Source organism: Canis lupus, chromosome 14 (assembly GCF_048164855.1).
Source record: "Canis lupus baileyi chromosome 14, mCanLup2.hap1, whole genome shotgun sequence".
NCBI classification, from domain to species: Eukaryota; Metazoa; Chordata; class Mammalia; order Carnivora; family Canidae; genus Canis; species Canis lupus.
The window spans coordinates 62,488,115-62,500,510 of NC_132851.1; the positions used below are offsets into that span (position 1 = coordinate 62,488,115).

Consider the following 12,396-nt stretch of genomic DNA (forward strand, 5'->3'; position numbering starts at 1 on the left):
TAGCCTTACAATTTTATAGTTCAGGGCAAATCTATTCGGAACTGAACTTCAGAATGAGAGGGGTGGAATTTCTAAAGAAGTAAAAATTAAATCCAGACTTTCTCATTTGTTTCTTATAGGATTTAATTTATCATTTGTGGACTTCACATTAGTTACAGTTATTCTCATACCACATTTTATGATAGCTTGCAGATGTTAACTATTTCACTTTTCATATAATACTGAAATTTGCCTGAGATGCTAGTTTTTGGTCCCCACTTGGTTGACTATATCTAAATGATACTCAGGTTATTCCCTTTAACAAGAAGCAGCACTCCTACAAACTGAGTGGGATTCACTTTATGCCAGGGATTACATGAAGCAGTTAACACACGGAATCACATTTAGTCTCCACGGTAATTTTATGAAGTAGGGGGATTTACTCTAGTATTGTTACAGACACGTACAAACATAATATCCAAAGAGCTTAAGTGATTTGTCTAAGGAAGTCACAGAGCTAGGGAGGAGAAAAGCATTTTTTTTTTTAAAAAGATTAGACTTTTATTTACCTTGAAAGCTAATTTCCAACAAATGTTAATAGAAAATCTGCTTTTGGAATGAGATGCAAATAATATGTTTTCACTATTTTTTCCTGCCTTATCATGCATAGGAATTCAACCTTATTGATAGAAGAGAACTTGCACCACTCCAAGAACTGATTGAAAAACTCACCTCAAAGGACAGATAAAAGGATGAAGAGCTGTGCAAGTTGTTCCTCAAATGAAGTGTGTGGAGTGTATTTGGATTTTGTTGTGTTTTATTTTTATCTTGGTCATTTTTGTCTTAGGTTTGGGGGGCTTGTTTGGGTTAGTTTTTCTTTATTCTGAATAAATTAAACATATTCTATTGCTAGAGGAAGCCAAGAACCATTCTCTATATATTTCATAGGGGTAAATTTTGTCTTAGTGGCATACAGTTTTTGTTTTTTGTGTTTTTTAACTTGGTTTGATTACTTCCAAATTTTTTGATAATACTGTGTGTTGAAAGAAAATGCTTACTTAATTGGATTGCTGATGGATGGGGGTTCTGTGTTGTGTAAATTGTGGCCAATTTTTGAAGTCCCCAAAAGACTTATGTTTTTAAGTGCCTTGGCAGGCTCACTTCTGAAGTGCAAAGCACAGACATTGAACTGAACAGGGCTTGAAATACCAGGAATACTACCCAGGGCACTTACTGATGCATGTTTCAAAATATCTATGATAAAAGCCATAGTTTACCTAAATTGGTGATCTCCAGCTTTTACTACATTGAAGAAACACAGTTTGTAAAGGTGTGCATGTAGAACATAAAAAATTATTATTTTTGATATTGATGATAATTAACAAATGCTTTCAGTTCTACAAGCAGGTCTTTTTCCATCTCTTGATATCTGTGATATTGAAACTTGAGGATGTTGAAGTGTAATACCTATTGCATTTTAGCTTCTTTCTACATGTTAACTGCACTGTAGGTGTAAAAATTCAGGTTATATATAGGTTTACCATCTTCAGAGGTGATGCTGAACTGTGAGGTTTCTTAGCAATTGCCAAATGAGCCATAAGTCTACAGAATCCCCTTCTACTTTGAAGAGGAGGGGATGGATAGGAGTGTGTGTTTGGTTAGGAGGGTTAATTTGTATGGGGAGCTATGGATGAGGTTAAGTATGGTGAATCAAATTCGAAAAGTCTTGTCTTAAAATCCTTGAATAGAGTGGCATGAAGATTTTAACCAATTTCTTATTAACAAAGTTTTAGAGACTTCCTTTTAGGAATCAACTTCCATGAGAAGTTAAACATAAATGATTAATTTTAGGTATAGACGTTAAACATGGAATTTGAGGACTGTTTCGGGAAATTGATCACACTCCAGCATTTCCATTCAGTGAATGGAGCTGGTGTTTGCCTGTCATTTTAAAATGATACAGTAACTTCTTTGCTTGTGATAGGTCCAATTTGAAGCATTCTGACTTCTGATTTTTCCACTGTGAAAGGAAATCTTTTTCTTTGCAGTGATATCAAAGTGCTAATTCAGTAGTATTAACTTTTCCATCTTATTTGTCATGACTTTCTAGTAAATTATTCCCATGAGTAAAAAGTTGAGAAACTTAGTTTTAAAAAATAATATTAGCATTTTTCACTTTAGTTTTATTCTTGAGAAATATCTTTTTCAGACTTCCAGTTTTAATTTTGTCATTTCTAGTATATCTCTTTCCGTCAGTTTAAAATACATACCTTTTTCCTTGTAGAATAGAAATCTTGCTCTGAAATTACATAGACTAAAAATGATCAGTAGGAAAAAATCTAAAATGAAATCAGTTTGTTTTTGCCATTAACAATGAGAGCAGTGATATAATTTAGTGCCATTACAATTATGATCATTAGGAACTGCCTTTTTCTCCATTTCATTTCTAACAATCATTCTCCAAGTACCAACAGTAGAAGTAACAGGAGAGCCTGGCAGAGGCAAATCCATTGGACATTCATTGGTAATGTTTATTGACAAATTACAGTGAGAACTAGCTGATTTCCTTAAAACAAATCTTTTGTTATCCAAACAGGTAATATCAGCCACTGTGGGTTGATTCAGAAATAAAATTTGGTGTCAAGTGATTTTGGGTCCTATTTGTTTATGAAAATGAAGCCCGTGATTTTTCAAGTAGTCTTCCATACTGCATTTGACTTTAATATCAATGCAGTAACAAAAGGGTTGCAATAGCCAAGTGTAGAAAATAGTGAAAAATTGTTCTTGCTCTTTTTAAGCCTTACACAAGTAGTACACAGTAAAAATGGAAAAGTGTTTCTATAAATTAATGTTTAGTAGTAGGCCCTACTTTCCTACTGTATGTAGATAGGAGTTTATTGTCACTGTGTCATAATCTCAGGTGCCTGCTTCTGAGTATTCCTTTAAACAGAGGTATTATTAGGAAGTAAGGAGATGTGTAAGTGTATATATGGTAACAAAGTAGAGAAGTTCTCCCAGGGAGAGGCCTGGCATTGTACATGGTGTTACATGGCTATGGGTAGCATGTAAGAAATAACTGATTTAACAAAATGTTGCTTTGATTAGTTCCCATAAGTGTTAGTAAGATGCCCTACAGAATAAGGATCAAATTTTGGTTTTGCAGTGGAGTTCGCTTATAAATGTATATTGGATTCTTTCCTGATCTCTTAATTTAATTTATAAATAAGCAAGATAATGATTTCCCCCTTGTTCCTTATACAGAAATCTAAAGCAGAAGTTGGTTTTCTCATCCAATAATAAAAGCATAAAATATAAAATAGTTAACATAGTATTATTGTGACAATGCTTTGGTTAAATGTTGAAATGAAGCAAGTTTTAGGAATTATTTTAAATGATGGAGTAATGGTGGTGGAGAGAAATTAATAACAAAGAGTGAAAATCTTTCACTAAGCAGTAGATGGTGCTACTGGATTTCATTTGCTGACTTGATTATTTTGTTTCCCATAAAAACCATGGCATTAGACTGCATTCAAAGAGTAGTGTAGTGTGTGTTAGTTTAGCTGGTAGAGGCTTTGGTGGTCAGTTTAATTTGAAAGATTTTAGATTGCTTTCCTTTTTTCATTTGTACATTCTAAAGGGTCAGCATAAAATGTTTTAGGTGGGAGAAGACAGGTTTGGTGTATAATATATCTCAGACTGAGTTACTGCCTGGCTTATCAGGAATTATAAAACACTGCAATCTCTTATCTTCAAGAAATATAGATGATGAGGATATTTATATTTTACATGTAATCACCAAACCCCAAACTGTTTTATGTATTAGCATTTTCCTTGCTCATAGGAAAATAGCAAAATGACATTTCTTTTATACTTTTGTGTACACCCTCTCTAAGAGAGGTTTTGATAACCAATGAAATGGTAAAATATGTGAGATACAATTATTAAGTTATAGGACTTTCTTTTAAAATAAGTGTGTCATACCTTAAACATCCAAATGAGAGTTGATCTTCAGAGTGATTCCTTAGGGAGCTCTATTCTTTCCAGCTATATTTTGAAGGTGTAATGTTTTTGGAACATTTTTAGAGATGCCTTGAGAATTGGTTTATGACTATGCAAGAAAATCTATTTCGTCATTTTAGCGTGCATGAAATCTTTTTTGGCAGCTTAATATGTATGAGCTATCTCAGTCCCCAAACCAACTCAACTTTGTTGTTTCCGTAGAACTTTAGTTCCCTACTGGTTTAGGGAAGTTCAAAAGACTGGCACAGATAGATAGATAGTTAAATAAATAAATAAATAAATAAATAGGACTGGCATAGGTTCTAAATTTGCAGAAGACAATGTTTTGAGCATTGTTAACATCATTTTAATAAGGAAATATTTTCCTGATATCACTACTTTGAAGTAGACAGTATCATTTGGATATATAGGTTTTATTTAATTTTTTAAAATTCAGTTTAATTACCTTACAGTTAGATATAATAATTAAAAATCAAAATCTATCTCGTTTTCTATTTTTGTTTCTTTCCCTGATAACTTTTAAATTTTATCTTCACTACCGTAGGATAATTTTGATTAGAGATAGGAAGAAAAAATGGATCCAATATTTAAGATAGAAGTAGCTTAAGGTGACAACAGCCTTTACCTTTTAAACATATTTTCACTCAAATAAACAATATGAATTTAAAGACGGCAGATCATTGTACAAATTGGTAAATTTTATATAATAAGTATGCTGAGTTTTAAGCCTGTGTATCACAGATAAAATATTTAAAATTGTGTAATCATTTCATACATTTATAACTTGAAATTTTTGAATGTCTTTTTAAAAAAAGATGTGGGACCAGAAGTATATTTGTAATTTGAAAATGTGACTGCTTACCAAGGGGAAAACTTATTTTGAAACTTACTTGAAATACTAAAGAATAGACCAATTTTTAGAAATGCTATTCTGGATCTGTACTTTAAGAACCACTCCTAAAATAAATATTAGACTTTTGTCATAAAGTTAAGATTCACCTGGCAATTGTTAAATTGCTGTTTTTTTCAGCTATCAGTTTAATGGTGTATGAGATTAATATTTAGAGGTAAATATATGTCAAGATTTAATGGACAAGTTTAAGATACAATAATTCTGACTGCAAACAATTTTTTTTTTAAAGATTTTATTTATTTATTCATGAGAGACGGGGAGAGAGAGAGAGAGGCAGAGACACACAGGCAGAGGGAGAAGCAGGCTCCACTCACGGAGCCCGACATGGGACTCGATCCTGGGTCTCCAGGATCAGGCCCTGGGCCAAAGGCAGCCCTAAACCTCTGAGCCACTGGGCTGCCCATACAATTTGAATTTTTAAGGTGTTCCTAATGAGTTAACCATAGCCTATTTTAAAGGAATAGTACTGTGTTCCATGTTTTCCACTTGTAGCTGAATTGGTACTTAAATTTTGACAAAAGGGAGAAAATACAGATTAAAATATTGAATAATACCAGTTTTGCAAATACGATGTAACTTCTTTTTCTGCATATAATGCTATGCAATAGAAAATTTTACGTACAGTTCTCAAGATGGCCTTTTTGTGTTCTATGTTTGTCATCTCCTTCTCCTTAAATTACTTCTTACATTATTAACTTCCCATCTCCCGAACCCCATCTCACTAAGAAAACAAAACAAATAGATTGATTTTGCAGGTCCTCTTTGTTAGTGATTCTGAGGTATTTTCTGTCAATACATTGACAGAAGTTTTGGAAGGTGCAACTTATATAAGCATTTTTGGTTTGTTTTGGTTGATAGCTTCTTTAAATCATGTCACTGAACCTGAGATATTAATGATTTAAACTTTTTGTTAGTATTTAATTTTTCTGTTTATTATTAAATCTCGTATGTTGGTGTTTTGCGTATGTTTTCATTTTTATTTCATTCTGAAATCCTTGTGCAGGTTGTAAAATAGATTAGTGCATTTTCATGTTAAGAACATGTTTCTCCTTAAATTGTTCTGCAGAGATAACTATTTTTAGGGAAATAGTTTTTTACAGCCACTAGATTGTATTTGTTATTTTTGTACACGCATAACTAAGGTGGTAAGGGCCCTAATCCTGTGGGGAACACTTAACTTTTGTTCTATTTGAAATTTTCCTATACATGGTTCCTTAAAATTACCAAGGAACTGTCATGAAATCTAGGTTGAAAGAGAATACAATAAACATGACAAGACTTAAAGGTTGAATAGAGATCATTTCTGAGGACAAAAGTAGAATACTGCCAGTGCCATATAATGGAAGCATAGTGGCAGCATTCACACCTGTAAATATTGCAGAGAATGTGAAAGACAGGGATCTTGCTCTCATGGAGATACATAATTTTTCTCTGTTTTAAGTAGCTGGATGGGGAGAAATGGTCTAAAATATGAAATGCAACATGAATGCTATATTGAAAACTGTGCCAAGATTACTCAAATTCTGGTTATTACTGATCAGTTTAACTGCTTCATCAGTTTATTTTAAAAGGGGATACTGAATGTCAGAAAATCTGTAATATGTTTAACTGAGAGATGTAAATAATGATACAGACTTGTATGTGCTGGGATGGGAAATATTTAAATTCTAGGTTTTTTTTAAAGGAAGAAACTGAATGTTTATTTAAAAAATTAATAAATAGTTATGTTTGACAATGAATCCAGACTTTGCATTACTGATTATTTTTGCTCTAGGTGTTCCCACATTATTATTATTATTTTTAAAGATTTTATTTATTTATTCATGAGCGACACAGAAAGAGAGGCAGAGACATAGGCAGAGGGAGAAGTAGGCTCCATGCAAGGATCCTGATGTGTGGGACTCGATCCCAAGACCCCGGGATGACACCCTGAGCCAAAGGCAGACACTCAACCTGAGCCACCCAGGTGTCCCTAGATGTTCACACATTAAACACATTCCTAGAGAAATATTGTAAGTATGGAATATGTTGGACATTTAAAATTTATGTTATGCATTTTTTAAAGATATTTATTTATTCATGAGAGACACAGAAAGAGACATAGGCAGAGGGAGAAGCAGGCTTCCTGCAGGAGCCTGGGACCCCAGGATCACACCCAAAACCGAAGTCAGACCCCAGGATCACACCCAAAACCGAAGTCAGTCAGTCAGTCAGTATAAGCTACCAAGGTGTCCTTATGCATTATTTTATTTAAAAAGATTTGTTTAATTTAAAGTACACGCACATGTGTGCATGAGTTGTGCATGAGCCTATAGACAGGCAGAGAGAGAATCTTGAAGCAGACTTCCCGCTGAACACGGAGCTGGATGAGGGGCTCCATCCCACAACCCATGAGATCATGACCTGAACCAAAACCAAGAGCCAGGCACTTAACCAACTAAGCCACCCAAGGTTCCCTGTTAAGCATTATTTTTTATAATGTTCACAACAACCCCAGAGGTATCTCAGTGTCTTACACACCAGAAAACTGAAGCTCAGGAATTATACAAGTCACTGATTAGGACTAGGATTTAAAGACCTAAATAGGTTTGCTCTTGAAATCAGTGTTTTTTTTTTTTTTTTGGTTTTCTTTAAATATTCTATTACCATGAGGATAGTTAGTAAAATAATTATATGTTGGTCTTTCTATCAAGCCTTTATCTAAAATTTTGTTTTCATTACAAACTATTAAAAGAATATTAATAAACAGTGTTGGAAGATCTTCATTTTATTCTGATACCTGAGTTCCAAAAGGCAATGTGTATTTAGAGTATTCTTAGAGTATCATTATTTAGAGATATTTATGTTTAGAGGCATTTGTACCAGATCACCACAGTCTCCCAGTGTCACTAACTGGTATTTGTAGAAGAGTCTACTTATTCCTCTCAGTACATACCCATGTAAAAATTAACTGTCTTTTGATAATTAGATTCATCTCCCATTGTACTAAATTTAAATAGTTACATCTTCATTATGTAATATTTGGAATTATAAATTTTGGTATCAAGTTCTAAATATTCCTTTAAGCAGCCGTGTTTAATAAATACTAATATTTTAACTCCTGTTTTAAACAGCCCAATGAGAACAGTGTCACATTTTCTTGATGACTAGAGTTTACCTTAACCCACATGCAGCATAATATATCTTCCTTTGATAAGGAGCTATGTAGGACTGGTGGCTATGGCCTTCTAAGCATGTTATTTTGCTATTGCACATGAGATTTGCCGGAAGCACCCTGACTCCCCACTCTTGCTTCTATTATTTTTTTAAATTATTTATTTATTTATTTATTTATTTTTACAGATTTTATTTACTTCTTCATGAGAGACACAGGGAGGCAGAGACACAGGCAGAGGGAGAAGCAGGCTCCGTGCAGGAGCCCGACGCGGATCTCGGTCGGGGCCTCCAGGATCATGTCCTGGGCTGAAGGCGATGCTAAACCGCTGAGCCACTGGGACTTACCCGGCTCTTGCTTTTATATTTTATGATGGCTCTGCATTCGTGTACTTTTAGGCAATAATGAAGGTTACCAGAAGTAATTTATAACCAAACTTACTAAGTCAATAAATACCATTTTACAGAAGTAGTTGGGCTGGTGTATACAAATACATGGACTGTAACCACTACTTATCAATGTTCAGGGACTATTTTTTTTTTGCTTTTCTCATTTTCTGAGTTGGTTTAGAGTTTTCTTAATAAACCTATATGTTAAAAAAAAAACAAAACACCTATATGTTATCGGTCAAGATCCTGTCTTTAGTTAATACCAGCATTCTCACAGCAGAAAAGGAATTCCCAGATTCCTTTGGTGAAGGAATGGCAGGGTGAAGATGGTAGCATGCTCACAACTGGCTGGTTGCTCCAATGCCCTGCCTTTATCTGCCGTTCCAAAATCTTGGAAAACTGAAAGTATTTTCTTGAATTTAGTGCAAACTTAACCCCTGATCTGAAGTTAATAGTCTTTATCCCACTTAATATGAAATCTCTGTTTCACTGCAAAGTATCTGTGTATATAGCACCTCTGCATGATGGTGAGGGACGGTTACATAATATATGTATTACACGATTGTATTTCTTTTCTAACATCCAAAATATTTTTGCATTCTGAAGCATCTGGCTACAAGGGTGCGAGATAACAGGTTGTGGATAAAAATCAAGTAGATTAAAAAAAAAAAGATGTTATATATTTTAGAGAGAGAAAGTGAGCAGAGGGAGGAACATAGGAGGAGAGAATCTCTGCACCGAGCCTGGAGCCTAACGCAGGGGTCCATCTCATGACCCTGAGATCATGATCTGAGCCAAAACCAAGAGTCAGACACTTAACTGAGCCCCCAGGCGCCCCCAAAACTAAGGAGATTTTTTTAAAGATTTTATTTATTTATTAGACACAGAGAGAGAGAGAGAGAGAGGCAGAGACACAAGCAGAAGGAGAAGCAGGCTCCATGCAGGGAGCCCGACGCGGGACTCAATCCCTGGTCTCCAGGATCACGCCCTGGGCTGAAGGCGGCCCTAAACCGCTGAGCCCCCCGGGCTGCCCAACTAAGATTTTTAAGAGTTTTTTTCTCTTATCTCTTCCTTGCATCATCCAAAGATTATTTAGGAAAATGGTAAATTATGCTGAACCTGATGCCAAGAAGGCTAGGTTTCCCTTATCTACTTCATATTTATTTTAAAGGAACACTTTTAGCTTTGAGGAACTCAAGTTCTTACAGCCAGAGTTTGGCAGAGCTGGAATTTGAAACTAGTCTTTAATTTTCCACTGCTTCAACCTCTCAATCAAGGCATTTTACTACTTTTCTTGTGTGTCTTTTGTGGAAACCACCCTTGGTATTCCCACTCCTCAACTCTAAACATCTTCATCAGATCCATATGAGATTTCTTCCTTTCCTTCTACTTTCCTGTTTGAAGGTCTCAGAGACTCACCCTGCCTTATTCCTCTCTCAGTACTGCTAATATCTGTACCATTTCGTGGGGTTTCCTAAACTTGGTGTGGACAGAGTAACAGGAGGAAACCAAATTTAATTCTGTACATATAGGAGCTTCATAAACATATGGAATTCAAAGGAATGACCAAAGCAGGTCACTGTATGTTTCAGACAGAGAAACAATAAATTAGAATGGACAAGATAATGAGGTTTGGGTTTGGAGGTTATAAACTGGCCAAGTAGCAAGGTCTTGCTCCTAGGCCTTCTCAGCCCTAAATCGTCTGCTTGGTGACGAGGCCGCCTTCCGCACTCCCGGCCCAGGGAGGGGACCGTTCACATAGACTCATCTCCTGCTTCTAGTGGGGACAAGGGAGGGGCTGAGCGTCCTTCTTTGCACTGTTTCTGAAGTCCCTTCGTTTCTAGATCATCTGTAGGCCGTCGCGGCATATTCTGGGGCGGCGCATTCTCTTGCGACCTGAGTGAGATTCAAATGAGATGAAGGGGGGTCTGGGGGACGTGGGGTGGCGTCTGGCTTCGTGGCTCCCTGTGCCGGGTCCACGTTCGGACTCCGCGACTCTGAACTGGCGGCCTCACGGCGCAGCTCCCGCACCGGCCGGCCGGGCTGGGGCGGGCCTCCGTGCACCGGGCTGCGGGCGGCGCCGACAGCAGGACACGTGCACGCGCTCCGGAGGCCTGGGCTGCCCGCGGCACTCGGCCCGACGGTCGTCCTCTCGGCCGGCCCGCAACGGCTTGCGCCCCCGCCCCCGCCCCCGCCCCCCGCGGCCTCCCCGCCGGTTCTGCTCCAGACGCGCTGCTGGGCTCGGGGCGCACCGCGGAGGCGGGTCCCCGCGCCGCCGCCTCCTAGCGCCCAAGCCCGGGAGCACCTCCAGCGTCGGCGGCGGCCCCGGGCTCCGCAGGCTTCCGGGACCCCCGCCCCGCCCCGCCCCGCCCCGCCCCGTGCGCCCGCCTGACCCGACGTGGCGGGGGCGCACGCAGGGGCCTCGCCCGCGGCGGCGGAGGAGGAGGGGCCGCGGGGGCGTCGGCGCGCGGGAGAGGGAGGGGAGGGGCGGGGGAGGGGAGGGGAGGGGAGGGGAGGGGAGGGAGGGAGGGGAGGGGAGGGAAGGGAAGGGGAGGAGGGGAAGGAGGGGAAGAAGGGGGAGGGGAGGAGGGGAGGGAGGGAGGGGAGAGGAGGGGAGAGGAGGGGAGGGAGGGAGGGAAGGGGGAGGGGAGGAGGGGAGGAGAGAGGCAGGGGTGAGGGGAGGGGAGAGGCGGGAGGGGGCGTGGCTTCCCCGCTGGGCGGGCACCCGGCCCCGCCCCGGCCCCGCCCCGCCCCCGCCCCGCCCCGGCCCCGCCCCCGCCGCCGCCGCCTCCGCGCGCCAAAATCAAACCCCGAGACCGGGCGGCCGGAGAGGCTGCGGCTCCGGGGCCTCTGCCTGCGCGTCGGGTCGGGTTCGGCGGCGGCGGCGGCGGCGGCGGGGGCGGCCCCAGCGCGCGCACCTGCGGCCACCTCCATCCCCCCGTCGGATGCGCTCGGGGCGCCGCGAAGCCCGGCATGGCCACCCCGCCCAAGAGAAGCTGCCCGTCCCCCGCGACCGGCTCGGAGGGAAGCCGCGTCAAGAAAATCGCCATCGAGGGGAACATCGGTGAGGAGGCTCGGGGAAGGCGCCCACAGCTGGGGGCCCCGCGGCGCGCCCTGCCGGCACCTCCGCTGCTCCTCGGGGACGGCCCGCTCCGGGCGCCGCGTGGCTGCGGACACGGCCTCGGGCCGCCCCCCCAAGGCTCCGCGCCCTGCCCTGCCGGGCCCTGCCCTGCCCTGCCCGGCCCTGCCCGGCCCGGCCCTGCCCGGCTTCCTTCCGCGCCCGCGGGCGGCGGTGCCCGGGGCGCGAGGTCGGGCCCGAGACGGTGCGCCTGGGCCTGGGCCAGGGCCTCCCGCTGTCGGGACTGCGCCAAGGGGAGGGTCGCATTTGGTTCTGCTTTGGTACCGAGGGTGCGGCGGGGCTGTAATCTCCACGCACTAAATCACCTTTTAGGATGCCCTCCTCGGGGAGCTGAGACGGGCCCGTAATGCTGTCCTACCTACTTCCATCACGATCAAGATTCGGTACATTTCTGTCCCCTCGAAAGCTTCCCGGCGCTCCTCCGTGGTCCGCTGCCCCTGCACCCCGACCCCTCGCAACCACCGACCGGGTTTCTGGGCCTGTAAGGTCCGCCTTTTCCCAGAATGTCCTATAAATAGAATCACGGACTATGTAGCCTTTTGTGTCTCACTCCTTTTATTGAGCATGATTAGATTTTTCATATTCTTGTGTCCGTAGTTCTCTGCTGAGTAGTGTTCCACTGCATAGATACACCAGTTTATTTCTTCCCCAGTTGTGAACATTTGGATGGTTTCCAGGTTTTTTTTTTTTTTTGGATGGTTTCCAGTTTTAACCATTATAGATAAAATGGCTCTAAATATCTGAGTACGAGGAAAGAGCTTTTTAATGATCTTAATACTGAGGAGTTCTCACCTCTTCCCCC

General features: G+C 41.2%; 2 protein-coding genes across 5 annotated transcripts in view; both read left to right on the forward strand.

Annotated features, from left to right (window-relative positions):
* The window catches only part of MOB1B (MOB kinase activator 1B), a 58,543-nt gene extending 49,944 nt beyond the window's left edge, over nt 1-8,599 (forward strand). For 3 of the 4 annotated variants that reach the window (XM_072775336.1, XM_072775338.1, XM_072775334.1), the window contains exon 6: nt 650-6,651. In XM_072775336.1, coding sequence (XP_072631437.1) covers nt 650-727 — 78 coding nt within the window. In that variant the 3' untranslated portion in view covers nt 728-6,651. Of the gene's footprint in view, nt 1-649; nt 6,652-8,254 lie in introns of those variants that run through there. The other variant, XM_072775335.1, reaches the window with a different exon arrangement.
* A 2,691-nt stretch (nt 8,600-11,290) lies between these two features.
* The window catches only part of DCK (deoxycytidine kinase), a 30,848-nt gene continuing 29,742 nt past the window's right edge, over nt 11,291-12,396 (forward strand). Inside the window, exon 1 of the mRNA XM_072775339.1 lies at nt 11,291-11,519. Coding sequence (XP_072631440.1) covers nt 11,429-11,519 — 91 coding nt within the window. The 5' untranslated portion in view covers nt 11,291-11,428. The remainder of the gene's footprint in view (nt 11,520-12,396) is intronic.